This window comes from Mangifera indica, chromosome 13, assembly GCF_011075055.1.
Source record: "Mangifera indica cultivar Alphonso chromosome 13, CATAS_Mindica_2.1, whole genome shotgun sequence".
Lineage (NCBI taxonomy): Eukaryota > Viridiplantae > Streptophyta > Magnoliopsida > Sapindales > Anacardiaceae > Mangifera > Mangifera indica.
In genome coordinates this window covers 8965641-8985507 of record NC_058149.1, presented here as the reverse complement: position 1 = coordinate 8985507, position 19867 = coordinate 8965641, and the positions used below count along the sequence as shown (strand labels likewise).

General features: G+C 31.0%; 1 protein-coding gene across 1 annotated transcript; it reads right to left on the bottom strand.

The window, feature by feature from the left end:
• Positions 1–671: 671 nt before the first annotated feature.
• LOC123195235 (peptidyl-prolyl cis-trans isomerase CYP57) lies at positions 672–7407 on the bottom strand. Its single transcript, XM_044608890.1, has 10 exons — positions 6945–7407; positions 5622–5800; positions 5444–5545; positions 5157–5263; positions 4902–5034; positions 4318–4543; positions 3715–3754; positions 2441–2636; positions 1423–1563; positions 672–1066 (listed from the first exon to the last, which is right to left on the bottom strand). Exons 1-10 carry the CDS (start codon positions 7162–7164, stop codon positions 926–928), a joined length of 1485 nt encoding a protein of 494 aa, XP_044464825.1. The 5' UTR covers positions 7165–7407; the 3' UTR covers positions 672–925.
• Positions 7408–19867: the final 12460 nt, after the last annotated feature.

Here is a 19867-nt window from a genome sequence, read left to right as displayed (position 1 = left end):
ATTAAATAGAAAGGAATAGTATTAGGAAAGAGTTTTTGTTCAAGATGTTCAAAATTCCAACCTTTAAAATACCAGTACAAAATGTCTTCTTCAAAATAATCAAGTACCACTTTAAATTAAAATTTCAAGTGTGAGTGAAACCGTTGGTGCATTTTAATCCGGTCACAATCAACTGGAAACGCTGTTTTTAATTGGTAGCTGCCAATTGTGATTCTAGAATTGATTACATTCTTTCAAAATGGACAGCTATGTATTAGAATGATCACAGTGATGGATGAGGGCAACGTCAAACTTGACAATGAGCCACAAACACAATTAACACAAACCATGTGATTCTCTACTCAGGCTGAACAGTCTGTCAATATTATACATATATTCTACTGCCTTATGCCCTGGAATAAGTCTAATGCATGACAGATAAATATGCTCTCTTTCTCAAGTTCCAAGTCAAATGTCCATAAAATTTTCAAAATTTAGTTAATGCAGCTGGCAATTTCCAAAACTCTTCACACTGATTGAATGCGAGGTGTGATTGGAATCAAAGTATTTGATGCTTTTATATAAAAAAAAAAAAAAAAAATCTAAAAAGGAACTTGACAAATAATATCTGCAATAGTCTTCTTCTATCTTGTTGACCCTTACCTACTTATTAAACAAATTATAATTAAAAATAAAATTAAAGTTACAGAGAGAAATGCGGTAAAGTGACATACCAAAAGGGCTGCGATTCTCTTTTCAAGTTAAAGTTGCCCTTGGCTGAATGAAACCATAGTAATAAAACCCAACCTTCCTAGTTTCTTGGACACTGGCTTCAATGGTTTGAATAACCTTTGCTTAGTTTTTGGCAAACTGGCATGTGAACTAACTCGGAAGTTATCATTTGGTCTTTAATATTCACAAGCTTGTATAAGTTTGCCAAGACAAGTCAAGTAAGAGACTTGCCAGCCCATTCACGTTCTCGTCGCTTTTGTTTGGCTTGCATTCGGTTGAACTTTTCTTTCCCTTTCTCCAACAGTGGGTCATGCACAACATAGTCATTTGGATCATCCTTACGAGACATGTTATCCTGCAAGATGATTGACACAAAAATTTTATATCCAGTGCAGGGGGTAACGGGCACGAGAATTAATCTGTAAAACTATTCACAAAATTAAGTAATTATAGTACCAGTTCCACTGCATATGAAGATACAATTCCAAATAATGTTATATAAACGATCAAATTTCAATTGTTTAGACTTATCATCATAATTTTGTATTAAGTGAAGAAATAAAAGGGAATTTGCAATGTGTCTGTCTTCATTTTTCCTTGGTCAATTCCAGTCGATAGTAAATGCAAAATGTTTGCACATATAATTGGCATGAGACCTATAGATAAATGAAAAGAACAGAATTGTAGACATCAGAAGTAGAAAAAGCTTACCTTGCCATGCTCAGGTGCAAACTTTAACCTTACAGTTTTCCAATCAGAGAAATCGTCATCTTCACCGCCTTCAGATTTGTTGCTTGAGGCATTTGCTTTCCCAGTGATGGCCTTTGTGAACATCTCAAGTTTTGCTAAAACCTGATAGTCAGCAAAGCAAAGGTTAAAAAATGGTAAATATCACATATAGAAGAGAAATATGTTACAATAAATAGGTTCACATAAAAGATTATGATTTTCATGCATGCATGCATGGCAGGCTTGACCTTTAATAATTAAAACCCTTTCCTTTAACCCCAAAACCAAATTTTCTTTTCTTTCCTTCTTTCTAAGAATCTTCCATTGTTCATTTAGGGACCTTTCTGATAAAATAACAAAGGATCACATGGCATTTAAATATGCAAAGAGGATAAAGGGGGAGAGGGTGAGGATTTGAGGATTCAAAGTTATTTACAGCATGAAGAAATGTCCTAACATTCACCTCCTCTGTCCCAGTCTTAGCAATATGATAAAGTAATCAAATTTGGCACCCAAAATTTACCTTAAGTTTTAGGTTTCAAGGCTATTTTGCAGCAGGAAACAATTATTTTTAAATAGGTAGAAATTTCAACTATGAATATGAAGTGCTCGCATGCAAAATGGTTCCAGGAATACCAAATAAACAGCACAAAAGAGAAATGTTATTTGTTAATTTTATTACAGCTTAAATAATGTTGGTTAAATTTTAGGTTCATTTGAAATTTCAATTTAATTACTTAAACATGTTTAATGATCATGATTTCCAGAAACACCTATACACTTGATGTGCTGGCTTTAGCCTCTTTCCCTCTTTTCCCAATTTCAATCATTCCTGATTAACTCTATGTTATGATATTTCAATTATATGGATCATTTGGGACAGCCACTGCTGACTACATAAAGTGAAGACAAGAAAAGAAGATAAGCGAGAGAAATATAAGACGAGATACAAACTTTCACTAGCACGAAAAACAAGGATGATAAGTGATATATAGCATACCTCATCTTCACGTCCTTGAAGCCTGCGTTTCTTTTGTTTTTGCAGTTGTCTTCCCCGTTCTGCCTCGCCCAAGAGCTGTAAGTCAGCATCTGCATTGGCCAAGCGTTCTGCTCTGACTTCCGACCCTATCCCCTTTTTCTTCAAGGACAACTTCTCCACCCTTGGTTGTTCATCATCAATGCTCTCGGCATTAGATCTGATGAGAAAAACAACAATAGTAGTGAGTCTAGAATTTGTTAACCCTGGTGAAATCAGACAGGTAAAATATAAATAAATGGCAACAAAAAAAAAGCAGGTTCAGCCACTGGACGAAAGTACTACAACAAAATGTCTTCCATAAAAACTAACAAAACTGTTCAAATTGGTTCATCATTGAAATCATAAAGTGGTTATTCTTTAGCAGTACCGAGGCCATAGTTATACCAAAAAGAAAAGGATGCTCAATTCTTAAAAGCTAATAACTTTTACGTCCAAACTTTATACCTTGAAGAAAAAATTTTATCAAACAAGCATTGAAAAAAATATATATCTCAATCTTTTCATAATGATTGAAAATCCTCCTAATTTACATATCAATTATGCCAATCCATGTTAAACATCAACTAAATTTCAGTGAGCTGGCAGTAATTTGAAATTTCACTCATCGGTTGATGTATTTGGATGCTACCCGTGCCAAAATTCTTGGAAGAGGGAGACAGTTCTAAAGTGACAAATGATAAAATACTTAGCGATTCTATTTCCTATTTCATGAATTGCTAAGAGCAGAAACTGTTAACTTCCCAGATACTTTTCCTAATGATTGAAAATCCTCCTAATCCTACCAGGAATGGATAATGAATCAAGTTTCTTTTGGTTTGCCAAGGAAGCCCACGTAGAGGACCTTTTTCCACTGTACCAGTTCATCTACCCTCAAGATTTTCTCTCATTCAACAAAAATTAATTACATTTCTGAGCACAATAACCCTTACGGGGGTAGGATCATACACTGAGGATGTTTTTGGAACATAAACCTAAAAGGGATTCTATCCGAAAAAATAATAATAATAAATAAATTAAGCAAGCAAAAGTTTTCCTTAAGTTTGCTTCTGTCACATCAATTTGAAAAAATTAGTTCCCAAGAAGAATTTGAACATGTAGTATTATTCCTTTTCAAACTATATCAATATTCCAAAAGGAAAATGAGCAAGCTATGGGAAGCCTTCCAAAGACAATTGAGCTTAAAATATAATGAAAAATTGATATAAAACATTGAAATGCATCATTTATAGCTTCACCTTCGAGCAGGCATGTTATTATGCTTTGGGCTAGAGCTCCCTGCACAAAAAAGAAAGAAATAAATAAACGATATAATCAAAATAGTTACAAAGATATCTAAGCTTTTATTTTTTTTCGACTTCTTTTAATAAAGACATCCAAGCTGTTCATTTTAAATTTTCACAATTTAAAAATAATGCCCTACCTCTCAATAAGTCTAAAATGCCACCAGTAAAAGATATTTGGAATGCTGTCAGGTTTCAAGTATCACTGAATACTATATTGTGGCCCTGATTTGTATGCATAAAAGTGTTTCATAAGAAAACCCCCTCAATAAATAGATGATATGACACCACAATATACCAGTGAAGCACCATCTGATTGTAGAAAACAAAATCTCTTCTTTAGCAAGTTGTAATGGTATCAATACTTATGACATAAACATCCGTGGTTATTCCTACACAATTATAGTAGTTCCATTGTGGGAGTCTGTTATACCTTATGCAAGGGCTAGGATCTTGACTCAAACAACAAACAAATCCATACTTTTTAAGTCACAAGACCTTTGTCAACATGAAAGTATGTATTAGAAAAGATAAAAAGTGTCAAGTATATTAAGGTACCCCTTCGTGGCTTTTGTTCAGTGGGGGCTGGGAAATCTCCCAGCTCTTGTCGTCTCCTAAGTATCTGCCGGCGCATTCTTGCATCAAAGTTTGCCTCATCTTCATCACTATTATCAGGGGAATTAAATGATTCAACTTCCCCAAGTTTCTGTGGCTCCTCTTTCTTTGAGCTGAGAGCTTCTCTTACAGATAATTGCACCTCTCTTGTTTTGTCTCCAGAAGTGCTCTGCATAATTGTAGAATTCAATGTATACAGATGGGCAGAATACAAATTTCTGATCACATTACTTATGACATGTGATGTTTATTTTTTAATTTCTAGTAATAAATATAGTTTACTAAACTTGATGAGCATATTGCATTAGCAATTACCTAAGCAGTATTTCAAGGACTGAAATGCTAGAGATTTTACATATGGAAAAATAATTTACAAGAAAAAAAAAGCCAAAATTTTATCTTTTTATGTCATTATATGAATTAGCAATTTTTGAAATAAAATTAACCAAAAATAACAAATATGTGATTTACCATACCATTCATTTTGTTAATCATAAACATGCATGTGTTAGATAATTGATCATTACCAATCCTTTATCATCCTTAAGAAGACGGGGGTCATCCAAAACATCATGGCTACTCTTGATCTTTTGCTTTACAACTGCCAATTCCTTCTCCTCTTCTTCGGCTTCATCTCCAAATGAAAGCAAGTTCAGCTTTCTGCATTGTCCAAATATACCACATGCACCTTAAAAAATAACAGTGAGAAATGCAAAGTATGCATAATGTTAATTTCAGTGGTTCCTAAAGATGATGCTTCACATGATGGTGAAGAAACTTACTTCACAGCTTTCTTCTTTGTGTCTTTATTATCAGCATCAGTTGTGGTTTGGACAGAAGGCCTCGATAGAATTCTTGGAACAATATCTTCAAAAGGGTTCCATAATACCTAAAACAAAAATTTAAGAAAAAAAGGTTGAACTCATTGATGGTGTAAAACATTGAAGCAAACAAGCATTAAGTTTCTGTGTTGTATAAGTAATACGTACAGTTTCCATCATCCCTAAAGTATAAACCGTTCTGGAAACTGCTAGGCATCCAGAAACAGGAAATACTACAAGAATCATACCTCAACTGAGAGTATTTTTGGGAGTGGATCCAAGGGTCGGTCATCTTTATCAGTATCAACCTCACCTATCCTCAAAAGATTAAATACTGAATCTCCAGTCACCTAGGCACAAGGAAATGAGTTCAGCAGCCACCGCAAATAATTGGTTAATAACATTTTGAAATGAAATCTGCATTACCTTTCCAAAAATAGTATTCTTCTTATCAAGCCAATCACATCTATCCAAAGATATAAAAAACTGACTTCCATTAGAATGTGGGGTGCCAGCATTTGCACATGCAACTAGCCCTCTGTGATTAAATCTTAGACGTGAGTGGAACTCATCAGCAAAGGGGCCTCCATATATACTCTCTCCACCTGCCGATATTTATTATCACAATGTCAATAAGAAAAGACCCTGACATGAATGATGTTGGCAAGCTTGCACAAAGTAATCAGCCAAATATATCTATTTCCTTAAAACCATATCTCATCCCCCAAAAAAATTTAAGAAAAATTCATAGGTTATAAGTTAACTTTATAATAATTCAAATCAATAATCACAAAGAGATAGTTGTAATTGTAGAATATTATTTTAAAACTCAACAGACCATTAAAAGATGAGTTGTGACTTTAATTCTTAAATATTTCTATATCTCTAATTACCTCGGTTCTTATGAAAATTCGTTGCTCGCCCACCATCTTGTTTGTGAAGTCGGTGAAGGAAGATCGAATCAATGCTAGACAATTTTGATCAAAATTAATTATCTTTTGTGAACCATGTTATTGTACCAACTACTAGATACACAGTTAATGGTACATTCTCTTCTGATTAACCTATAAATTTAGGCTTTACTTATCCTTGGAATTATTTTTCATGCCATAGAATGGAGTGATCAGTAGTCTCTGACGCCCCACTTACTCTTCTTCATTTTATCAGTTCAGCCAGTCTAGATGAACTTAAGTGTACTTTTATCCTTGCTTCAAGTGGTTTTTATCCATTGCTTCAAGTGGTTTTTATCCATGATAATAACAAATGCTTTAGTCGGATTTAATCATATTAACGTTTTGGTTGAGCCTCAATCAATCAAAGGCAGGTAAGAACTACTCTTCACCATTCAACGATGAAGATATTAATCACACCTAGCATCCTCAGCAAAAAACTTCAACAAAATTCTTCATTACATTTGGTTGAAATGCATTCCAGAAAAGTTTTCAAAAACTAATTCAAAAATAAAAACCAATAACGAAAGAAAGGTTGACTTCGAGTACTTTTCTCATCTAACATGTACATAATAAACTTTTTCTCTAATCTTTTGTTCCCTATTTCATTATTTACATATCTCATTGTAGCAACTTTATAATCAATTAAAAACAAGTTTCTTTGCCAATTACCGTCTTTATAAATTCGGAATTAATCTTAGAAACCTAATTTTGAGCTTCAAATATAGTCCAAAATCCCCCAATTGATAGCCAAATATAAACTGAAAAATGAAAAGCAAAAATAAAGAAGGAAAAAAACCTGTGCCCGAGGCGGTAGGGTCGCCGCCCTGGACAAGAAAGCCCTTGATAATACGGTGAAAAACGGTGTTTATGAAATAGCCTTCGAGGCAAAGCTGCACGAAGTTCCTTACGGCCTTTGGTGCCTCCTTGGGCCAGAGCTCGATGTCAAGTGGCCCGTGCGTCGTGTTCACTATCACCTTTCCTTTTGTCGGCGGCTCTAAAACGTATATCGACGACATTATTTTCCCCTAACTTCCGTCTTCCGTTTCAGTGAGATTTCAGCGGAGATGTTGCTTGTTTTGTGGTGCGGATTGCAAAAGTACGACGTCGTTTCTCAGTGCGCGAACTGCGAACTACTAAATGCCCCTGCTACCGTTAATACAAGGGGTGTTATTTGTTATTGATGTACTCTCTAGAGGTGCCGATGGGCGGGTCAGCTCCAGTTCAGTCCATTGGTTTCATGGGCTGGACAATCTGATCAAATTGACTTATGAAAACTTTTAAAGTTCAAGGTCTGGCTATATAGACGACAGAGCAATCCACGACCCTTATCAGGTCGGTTTATTAATTTTAATTAAAAAAATTTATTAAATAATTTTTTAATTAGAAAATATATTAAAAAACTAAATTGTGGTTATAAAAAAGGCAAACTTATTTATAATAAATAAGTTAAATTCTCATAATAAATTTTATCAATGTGAATTCTAAAACATAAGAGTGATTATACTTTTTTAGAAGTGAGACTTTCACACTTTGTGAAAAGCCCACATATAAAAATATAAAATTTTTTACTTTCTTTACCCATTATAAATAAAGGTTAATTAATATATTCTAATAAAACTAAAATTTTGATTATCTTATATATTTTTTATTGATCCAAAAAACTCAAACTCATTTTTTTAAGTCTAAAATTTTTATTTTTTATAAATATTTATAATTTTTATATTATAATAATTAATTAATTAATTATAATTTTTAAAAATTATGAATAGTAATAACTTGGGTTGGGCCCAACATGTTACAGTGCGGGTGGCTTTTTTAGGCTAGGCCTTATTCTTAGGTTTTGGATTGAACCTCTAATTGGCACTGCCTAATTGACACCTCTATCCTTGACGTATAAGAAATTATAGAAACTTCCCTAACATTTGAAAAATTATCCGACCCCCCTCCCCATGACCGTGGCTTCACCAAAAGAAGTAATTGACAATTATCAACATAAATTCAAGTAGTGAAATTGCATAATTGCCCTTCAACTTAAACAAAAGTGGATAGAGATGATAACGGGGCAAGTAGGGGTTGAATACATTAATTCACGATCCCATCCTTGATACATGAATGACAGAAAATCCCTATAGGAAAAATTTATCTCTTTTTTCCCTCTCCATCCCCACAACCTACCCTATTCTCGCTTGAAAAATAATAAAATATTTATTAGGTATTATGACATATTAACTATTAAACAATTACTTTGGTACTTTATATTTTATTTCTTATATTACTTTGTTTAACTTATCAGATAATAAAAGATTTTGATAATATTTAATTACCAATGATAATGTGACAAGTAATATAAAGTTATTGAATTACTATTTTTATCTTAAATATTAAAAAATTACCAAAGTAATCTTGATTTTATTACAATCATATATTTACTTACTAATTTTTTAGGACAAAAAGAAAAAACAATATTTTTAATTAATATAACAAGTAACATGAAGAATATTTTAAAATAACTATACCGAAGGTTATTTAAATAAAATAATATTTTAATATTCTTTTATTAATTTCAACCAAATACAATAATTATTTATATCTCTTAAATTTTATAAAAATAGTAATAATTTTTGAGAAATTAAAATAATTACCTTTTTTTTGGGTTAATAAAAAATTTATCCCTAGTTTTGGGGTTTAAATGAAAATACCCATACTTTAAAGGATTTAAACAAAAATATCCTAAATATCCTATGAAATACCAAAATTACCCTTCTTTTATTCCATATTTAGGGAAATTAATTAAATTATCCTTTTTTTAAGGGTAATAAAAAAGTTATCCCTAATTTTGGGGTTTAAAGAAAATACCCTTATTTCAAAGGATTTAAACAAAAATATCCAAAAAAAAAAAAAAAACTAAAACTATCATTCCTTTATTTTTATATAACCCATATCTCTTCCATTATTTTTAACATATCTGAGAGAGATTTTTGAAAATAAAAAAAAAGTTTATGTTCAAGATTTCGATTAAGAAGAAAAAAGTTTATGATATTGAAGTATTTATACCTGTTATAACTTCAATCGTTATTAGTTTATTAATAATGCAATTATATGAGATGTTTTATATAATAAATTATAATTTTGTGTGAAAAGTAAATTAATAAAAATTATATGGGCTATTTTGTAAATATTATAGTATATAGGGTAAAATGATATTTTATAATAAAAGGTGTTAGAGGATTAGATTAAATAATATTTGAGGGTAAAATGATATTTTACAAAGAGGGGTGTTAGAGATATGTTAGATAATATTTGAGGTAAAATGATATTTTACAATATAGAGGTAAAGTGATATTTTTCTAAATTAGTATCACATTAATTAAAGTATATTCATTGTTACAATATATAATTAAATTATGAAATAAATATAATTGTGTAATAGAAATCTGTAAATAGTATTTTCAATCATATTATTTATGTTGATTATACATTTTATTGTATGATTAATTTAAATGACTAGATATGTTTCAATTAGATATGAGAGAAAATGGATGAAATGGGTGACAATGTAATAAAATATGTTGGAAGTAATAAAAAATTGATTAAAATTTCAAAACAAACGACATTTGAGCAATTAATCTAAATAATGAGCGACAAGTGTAATATAGATCAAAAGATGTTTAGTATTCAGTTAAGCATGAAACCAAAACATCTTGATGATGACACCCCTGTTAAAATTTCAAATGATGAAGATATTGAGATTCTTAACAGTCTGTCTAACCTCTTCAAAAAATGTGTTCTAGTTTTTGTAACAATTATAGTTACTAATGAGAGTTATAAGGCTCAACAAGCAGATGAGAGTTTACAAAGTGGTGAGTCAAGTAGTTATCTAGAAAATCAAAATATTGGTTTAGAAGAGATTCAAAATATCAAGATTAATCCGAAATAAGAATTTTCAAAGGAGTATTTTGCGTATTTAAATGATATTGATGTTAATGTATTGTATTGCGCAAAAGAATTTCTTTATGACAACAAAGAAAAATTTTTGGAGTGGAGTGAATTTAACAGAAAGCTTATGCGTGATATTCTCATCAAGGAATCAGAGGTCGAAGAAAAGACACATGTTAATGAAAATATCAGAGGTATAAGTAATTTTCTACAAGCAAATCCTGAAGGTGGGAATGATCGTATTGATGTATTTCATTGGTTACCACCTTTTCCTGCCAGTTATCTACATCCAAAAGCCCAAAAGTACCAAACGATAGTGATTCTCCAAAAATTGGTATGTTATTTTCAAGTAAACAACATGTTATTGATATGATAAGTTGAGATGCTCTTCAGATGAGATATCAGTTTATAGTGGACAAGTCAGACATAGGTAGATGAGTGGTTAAATGTCATAACAAAGAATGTAAGTGGCGTGCATGGGCAATTAGGGTGGGAAAAAGTGATAATTTCAAATTACGTCATTTAGATAACTGTCACACATGTTCTGGAGACCAGATATTACTTCATCATAAGTAAGTGGGCGTCCGAGCTCTGGGACAAATTTTGAGGACCAAATTTATATTAGTCGATCATGTTTGTCGACCAAAGGAGATCATTGCGAACATTGCTAACCCATATAAAATTGGTATATCATACGTAAAAGTATGACAAACGAGAAATTAGACACTTCAATCATTGAGGGGAACAACAGAAGAGTCGTTTATATTGCTGCCAAAGTATTGCTATAATTTAATATGTTGTAATCTAGGAACTATGACATATACACTAACAGATGAGTAGAAAAGATTTAAATACTTTTATATGACATTAGGTTACATTATTCGTATATTTCAACAACATATTCGACCATTCATTTGTATTGATGTTACCTTCTTAAAGGATAGATATCTGGGTCAATTATTTGTCGTTGTTGTATTGGATAGTAATAATCAAATATACCTATTGACTTTTGGCATTGGTCCCAAGGAAGACCATGAAACATGGTGTTGATTTTTAACAAAGTTGAAGGATTGTTTTGGTGAGGTACCTCATTTAGCCATGATTTCATATCAACGTATCAGTACATTCTCTACAATGGCTAAAGTATTTCCTAGTGTGCACTATAACTATTGTTGTCATCACCTCTATTATAACATGCAATCCAAGTACAAGAAGAATGCAAAAGTCACATGGATGTATTGGAAAACAGCTAAGGTGTATACGAAGTATGAATTCTAAGAGATAATGAAGTTATTGGCTCGTATGCACCTTGATGCAATAGCATACTTTTGTAAGGTGGGTTTCAATTGATGGGCACGAATATATTTCTTAGGACATAAGTACAATATAATGACTACCAATATCGTTGAGTTGTTTAATATACTTATCAAACATGCTTGAGGTTTAACCATTACTATCTAATCAAGTTCATCAGAGGTACATTACAACAATTGTTTTATGAAAGAAGAAATTATAATATATTCGATATTATAACATGTTATAAATGTGTGTATGTGAACTTATACTTAATTACTCACCATATATATTTGTATTTATATGATTTGCAGATACTTATACCAGCCCAGTAACACCTTAGGTTGAAGAAAAGATTGTCAAATGTGTGCGAAAGTCTTCAAACTTGAGGTGCGTCCTATTACATCTAAACAATACCAAGTTCTTGGTAGTGGCTAATATGATGCTCTAATCGACCTTATAGAGTGAACATATACCTATAGAAAATTTCAACTATCAAAGATTCCCTGTATGCATGCCATTGTTGTTGCCAGATATATGAAGCTCATCACTTACATTCAATGGGTGCATCCATACTACAACATCGTTTTTTATTGTACAGTCTACTCAGAGGCTATCAATCCATTAGGAGATCAATTAGAGTGGATCCATCCAAAAGAGGCAAGTGTTATCCACCCACCGTTCATGCATCGTTATCGCGTAGGGCATCTAGAAAATAAAAATAGATGTCCTTCACAAGGAGAGATTGTTGAACAATTTATTTGTAGTCGATGTCATAAACTTGGACATACGGGACAAAATTGTAAGAGTCCTATTCTAATACCTAGTTTTGTACCACCAAGTTCAGGAAGAAAAAAAAAATGGAAGATAACTGTACTTATAATTGTACTTATTAATTTTGATATAAATATTGTTATTGTACTTGTTACTTTAAATATAAAGTTTGTGATTGTAATATATTTTGGTATAAAAGTTGCGATTGTAGTTGTTACTTCGTATATACAAATTCTAATTGTAATATATTATCTTTAAAATTTATGATTGTACTTGTTAATATATCTATAAAATTTTGGCTAGTAATCGTTATATATGTCCATGTTGATTTCATATATCCATTTTTAAGTTTTTTGTTCATTATACTTATTGCTTATAGTAATTATATAAAAGACAAACACATATAAATGAACCAACATATGAACATACTAACACATAAAACATATGAGTATACCCTAGAAGGCAATTTTGGTCCTTATCCCTATGTCATATATTTGACGTTTCTCAAAAAGATTTGGTTTTGTATACCATTTCTCGAAAATTTCCTCATGTTCGGTACTTGATAACTTCATAATCAGCCTCATTTGTAGGATCTATAGTTTCAACTGATTTGTGTATAGGCTACGAATGAGGGGTCATTTCTTGACAATTTTACCACGAACTATATGAAAATACTATACCAAAACAAACAATATGTCATTTAAAATTACATTAACTTGTGAGATTTTCATAAACTTTTCAATACCTTCTTTAAGGCAAGACTCATGGTCGGAGAATCTGTAAGTGAACTTAGGTTGACTATATTAACTTTTGAGACCGGTTATAGTTAAATACATGAATTCAGTAAATGAATAATATATTTTTCAATTGTAATTATTAAATATCTTCAAAAATTTTTAATCTGAATGATGTCCCCTTGTGTAGGGAGTTCAACCACATCATCAGTGACCTTATCATCTTGAGAGGTAATATCGATCACTTGTTTTTCCTTGGTTAGTGTGTTGAGATAGACCAAATGGAGATCCTATTGTAACAACAAATCAAAGATAAATGACAATTAATATTAACAAAAGTAATAATTTACAGTGGTTAATCTAACAGTTTACCTCAACTTTCGTACAAGGTGATATTGAGGCATCCTCATGGGGTGATCCATCTTCATCGACGATATTTTGTGACAATATTAACATTTAATATTAGTAAATCAAACTATTTAATAAAAATTATAAAGTATACAGTTAATAATGTATATAACTCTAATATCGAAACAAATGTCATTATAAGATCCCCTTTCGATGTAGCCTCCTCAAAACTGGGACACTATCATAATGTTGATAGCAATGAGTTAACAGAGAATCGATAATCGAATATATAAATGAGATATAATATTAATAATCAATGTTATACTTACCATAATCATCACAGAAGGTGACGACAGGAAAATTGTGTGGGTTGATCCATCATCCCTGACATCTTATATTAACATTTTATATTGGTTAATCAAAGAGTTATGTTTATCGAGATTAAAAAGTGTACAGTCAGTATTATACATACATCTACTTTCAAAGTCGATATTATCATGGGATCCCTCATCAATGCAACCACAAAAAAGTTAGGCCACTGTCACAATGTCGACAATAATGAGTTAATAGACAATCAATCAATAAATGTTTCGGATATAACATTTATAAACGACGTTATAATTACCTGAACTATCATAAAATGTGTCAACAGGAAAATCTCATGCGATAATATGTCATTGTCCACATCAAAAGTTAATATAGGATCCTCTTTAGATAGTCTCTGATTAAACAATTGATACTGTAACGATATTAACATTCACGAGTTAATAGAAGACTAAAAGTATTTCTAAAGTATCATTTCCAATATACTCACAACGTTTAGCACTTACATCGACAATAGGTGGAGATGGGAATGTCAGATCCTCTCTCGATAGTCCGTCACCATCGTCGCGAAAAGACTGTAACAATATGTATAATTATTATAGTGTTTATATGTTTGCATACATAAACAACTGGAATATCTTGCAAATTATTAACTTTTTTATCTGTCGGACAATATCTGTGCAATGATGAGATCGTGTCTCCTCTATACGAGTGATCATATCCTCTATATGAATCTTTCTTTCCTCCGTAAAAGTCATCCTATCCTTGATTTGACTCATCTTATCCTTTATACGAGTCATCCTATCCTCGATCCAACTTATCCTATCCTCCATACCAGTGAACTGATCTAATATAAGATTTCCCATCGAGCTAATGCAACATCAAAATAATGAATGGAAAAATCTGGTCTACTGATGGGAGGATTGTCTGATGTATGCTTAATGGTAGGGGGCAGAATAGAGGGCTCTAGTGATATGTGCTCGTCGACAAGGCTCGTAATAGGGTCACCGATAGGACACGACTTAGTGACAGGAGGTTGGACAAGAGCCTCGATAGGAGGAGAAACAATGATCGAATAAGTAACGTCAGTAGGACTTGATGATGCATCTCCTAACGAGGCCAAGGGTGATATGGATGAAAAAGATCAACTATCCGACATCCTTGTGTATCAGACGATATCATCATACTAGTTTGTAGCTTTCTCCACTGAAGATAAAACTAGCGGGAAATTAACATTATTCTGCAAATTTTTGTTTAAGTGAAATTTGCTATTATATCTTATATATATGTTAATCAATAAAAAGTTATTACTTACTACATCTTCGATGAGGATTTCCATCTCAGGATATCTTATATATATGTTAATCAATAACAAATGTGCATTATAACGACTCTATGAATTGATAATAACATTTTTTGGGTATAGTCTCTAAACTGTATACAAATTAAGTCTTTACAGTACCTAAGCCAATCAAGCAACCATGGTCTCAATTGCATGCTAATTTTCACATAATTCATCATATTTGGCATATAAGTATATTCAATGTCAAAATTGATCAGTTTTATCACTTAATTACATATTGATAAATTCAATTTTCTTAAACAAATAAGTCATTATACATAAACTCACGCTGGTTAAGAATTCAAATCAACATATTCGTTATCATGGCTATTTATATTGAATTCATAAACTGAATCGAGTTGAAATCTATCTACTTACCTCTCCTTGGATGTATGCTAGTCTGGAAGCTTTAAATTTCGATGAACGAGCCTTCTAGTAATGTGGATTCGACCCTTAACATCTTTTGAATTGTCTCTCTAAATTTTTCCTATGAAAAAGTGAAATCCTATCTACAAAAAGCAAACTCCTTTATAAAGATTTTCAAAATTAATTGTTAAGAACGAGTGTTTTTCCCTTTAGAAGTAGTGATGCTTATAGTCATCTCACTTAAATTATGTTTCCCTCTTTTCAAAACTACAATCTTTTGATAACTTTTGCTTTAGTACGGGCATTTCTCCCCTTAGAATAGACATTCCACTAATAACTTTTTTGCCTTTGAATGATTAGTCATTAACCTTGTACATTTTTCATGACATAGAACGCAAATTCATATAGAACACATATTCATCCAAGTTGAATGACCATTCAATAACTATTTTCCTTATTCAAATAAAAATTAATCAGTTTAAACAATAAGAAGTTACTAGAATGCCCTTAAGATGTATTTGTAGGTGTTACAATAGTCAAACTACCATTAGACTATAATAATGACGCTACCAAACCACTTTTCTTATGCTATCAACAAATATTGGAAACAAACGTAGTCACCTTACATAGTTGATTCTAGACCATGAATGGGTGGAAGATCTTTCTAGTAATACGTATAATAAGATAAAAGATTCTTCGTGTGATGTAGCTTTGTGGTTATCATAATTGTAATTTTGTAGATCACTCAACCATGGTAACAATGATATCGCTACTATTGGCTTGATCAACCCTAACAACACCACCACATTGTAGTACTAGTAAGTATTCTTATTTGGATGGAACGAACTTTTCATTTATGTCTTCTTGTTAATATTTGTACATTATTCATGAGAATAATATTAATTCTTTAATAAACATATAGATCAAAGTAGTAATATAACTTACAATTGTCCTGTTGAATATAGTGTAGGCATAATCCTAATTTGAGGGAGGACTTGATGTTGACTTCAACTTTGCCCATCGATCTAGCTTATCAAGGGTCTTGTATATTTATACTACAATTTGCATATCATTGTGAATGTTTGTTGTATGAAAATAATGAAGTTATTATTTCTTACATTATTATATAAATAAAAATGTCACCTTAAAGATAGGTGAAAAACCCATTAGAGCACATTGATAATTAGGGTAACCTTTGTTATCTTTGGATAGGTGCACATAATCTCCTTGTGTCAATGAGGTATCAATTTCCTCATTGAATCGATAGTCACATCCCAAACCTGAACAACCTAAGGATATTTGTTGAATCTTGGAAGGCAATTTACAAGATTTAAAACATTCATGTCAATTACTTTCACATTGTCAACACTTAATAAACTAAGATGCAACCAATATAACAATGTCAACTTTATACATTTTGGTCTTGTTCCTAAAGAGACTGCATCATACATAGACACCAAATCAACCTATGTCACTGATGACTTATTTGGAAAAGATGTTAACATATTTTTTTGTGTTGTATGATGATTGACCCTCAATCTTGTTACTAATATGAACTTGAATTTGTTGAACATCACGTTTACTCAATTCATTGGAAACCAAAATCACTCAATAGGGTTTTTCCCATTGATCTCTTGTAATAGTACTGCATGAGTTAATATAGCACTAAAACTTGACCCTTCTAAGTATAAAAGACCCCACAAACATGTTCCATGGTACTACTATTTTTTATGATCATTATTCCTTATATGAATGTGGGCCATCACATCCTTGTGTCTTCTTGTATATAGAAGGTGAAAACTTCTCAACTATTTGGACAAGTGAGCTCTAAAATCTTGCATTTTTCTTGTAAAGTTTGATATTAAAAAAAGGTACAAATTTTGGTTAATGCTCATAATAGTTGAAAAAAATCAAACAAATATATTATAAAAAACTCACATGTATTATGTGTAGATAGACTGTATCAACAAAAAATTTTATGTGCCCCCACTATATATAACTATATCATGGTAAACCACCCAAATATGTGTGTATGCATAGTCTATATTTCAATAACCCTCATGCATAGCAAAAATTTTCATTGCCCCTTACAAAAAACTTCCAATCCTTTAGTGAAATTGATACGCATAGTTAAATATAAAAAATCCTTACTATATGAAATTATATTACATTAAACCCCCTACTACATGAAATGTAATTACTATAAACCCACCAAATGCATGTATTTAATTTTACTAACCCCAACTATGCATATTTATATTCCATTTAACCCTCAATTAAGTGTACAATAATTACAATTATCCCTTATAACACATAGTCACATTACATAAACTCCATTTGTTTCATAATACAAGGATGTTATCCAATGCGCATATGCATATGCATATTGGGTGCATACCAATATTGATAAAAATAAGTATAGAATTTGACAATGTTATCTTGATAACTTTATAATTGATTCAATCTTGTGCTAATATATTCTTACACTACTTATCATCATTCAAATTAACATATCAATCACCCAACTAGCCCTAAATTCAAAGATAAATCCTATAATGTGAATCTTTGATTAAAAACTTTAAACCCAAACCCCCAAACATAAAAGAGAAAGATGACTATCAAGAAATATGTACAATGAAACAATGCTAACTAACTTTTTTTCCCCATTTGTAAAGTGGAAATCGATTCCAAAGATACATGAATAATGACTTTGAGATGAGTTTTTCAAAATCAATAAATAAGAATAAACTTTCAATTTTATATAGGTATACAGCACTGGATTTTGTTATTTTTGCATTAATATCTTGAAAAATGGCTAATTTCATTAATCATCTATAGTAATGTAAGTTTTTGATAATCATTGTATTGGATTATTATAAGGAAAGTAAATGTTAACCCTATCTTACTTTGTTTTTTGTAAAATCTCTTCACATCCTTTTTAATACCAAAAATAATTTTATAAGATTATTTAGGTTTTTAATCTAATTTAAAACTTAATTAGTTTTTTTACACATTTTTTTTCTCAAATCAATTTAATAAGCTTTTTTTTTTCCTTTTACCTTTTGTTCACTCCATTTCCTAACTTCAACTTACTTTATCTTTTTTAGATTCTCATTATGACTTCTATAGTTTTAGTATTATATTTTCATGGAACAAACAAATAATTTTATAAGATTCCAATAATTAAAAAAAGCATTAAAATTATTAAAATTTAGGGTTAGAGTTCATATAATATTCAATGTTAAAAAATTAAAATAAAATATGAGTGTATTTAAAAATAATAATATTGTTTCTTTTAATTTAAATTAAGGTTAACTTTGTCAAAATAAAAAATAAATTTAAAAGTGGGGGTTGAAGATAAATTTTGTGGGGTCAAAAATCATTTTTTAATAAAAAATTTTTAAAGAAGATCAAATAATTATGAAAAATAAATAAAATTATAAGTCCCATAGAGCAGAAAAACAGAATTGACCAATAAGAGTATTGTCCATCAATGTGAATTAAATGCACAAATATATTTAGTGATTGGTAAGTTATATTACATCATTTTGTATGAAAATTTTATTGGGAAAGAAGTTATTCCAATCTTACTGTGTCAACTGATGTATAAGATATTTATAGAAGCGAGAACTTCCCGGAAACATGCCATGGAATAAGGAATTCGGAAGTCCAAACCTTAAAGAAAAGTATAAAGTAAACTAAAGAGAAAAAGCATAAAGTTCCAAAGTCGATGATGATCGTATGAAGATGGATTATGGTTAGAGAAAGGTATAAGAAAAAGATAAAAAGACTTTGGATTCCCCCTTTAGTCTCCATATGAAAATGAAATGATGATACAAATGCACTTAATAAGCTCCGAACTCCAAGGAGATAATGAAATGAATTGATTTCCATAATCAATGGTGTTTACTTAACCCATTAGCACCACATTTTGGGTCCCGCAAATAATTTATTCTTCTTTTATGGCATAAAAATTACTGTTATAATATTGTAAGTTCTAGATTAGATATTATTGATGGGGTAGACCTTTGACCAAATATACTTTGAAGATTCTGGCTTTGTTACAGAGATCAGTCTTTGAAGCTGTGGAAAACTTTTTCAAAATCTGAACAAGAAATGTGCCGGTGACTTTCATAGTTTCTGCTCGGCCAAAAGACTTATTCTCACCCAAGGTTTAGTGTATTCTCAACCTATACTTATAAAGTTTCAAAAATTTAAATATTTATTTGTTATCTAATTTCTGTTAGAATTTTCTATTAATAGTAAAGATGAAATTATCATTTAATAAATAATATTAAAAAAATAAAATTTAATCTCATTTTCACCTATTAGTTTTAAAAAATAGTAATTTCCTCTAAAACCTAAGTTTGAAAAAGTTATCATTTCCCCTTATTAGGGTTTTCTTTTTATCTTCATCTCTGTTAGCGATTGGAATTTATCCACTTCACCATCGCTCTAGTAAAGATCAGTTTCGTCTCTCTCTCTCTAGATCGGCATCTCCTTCGAGCATTGATGTCACTGATTTGATCTACTAAGAATCGGCTAAGATTTGTCTTCGTCGATTGATTTGATCGTTTTATTTCAACAGACGTTTTATCTCAG

Coding starts and splice junctions, on each gene's coding strand:
- LOC123195235 (XM_044608890.1), bottom strand. CDS start 7,164: ATGTCGTCGATATACGTTTTAGAGCCGCCGACAAAAGGAAAGGTGATA. Junction 2,637..3,714: donor AATAACATGCCTGCTCGAAG/GTGAAGCTATAA, acceptor TTTTCTCATCAG/ATCTAATGCCGAGAGCATTG. Junction 1,067..1,422: donor TTGCACCTGAGCATGGCAAG/GTAAGCTTTTTC, acceptor ATCATCTTGCAG/GATAACATGTCTCGTAAGGA.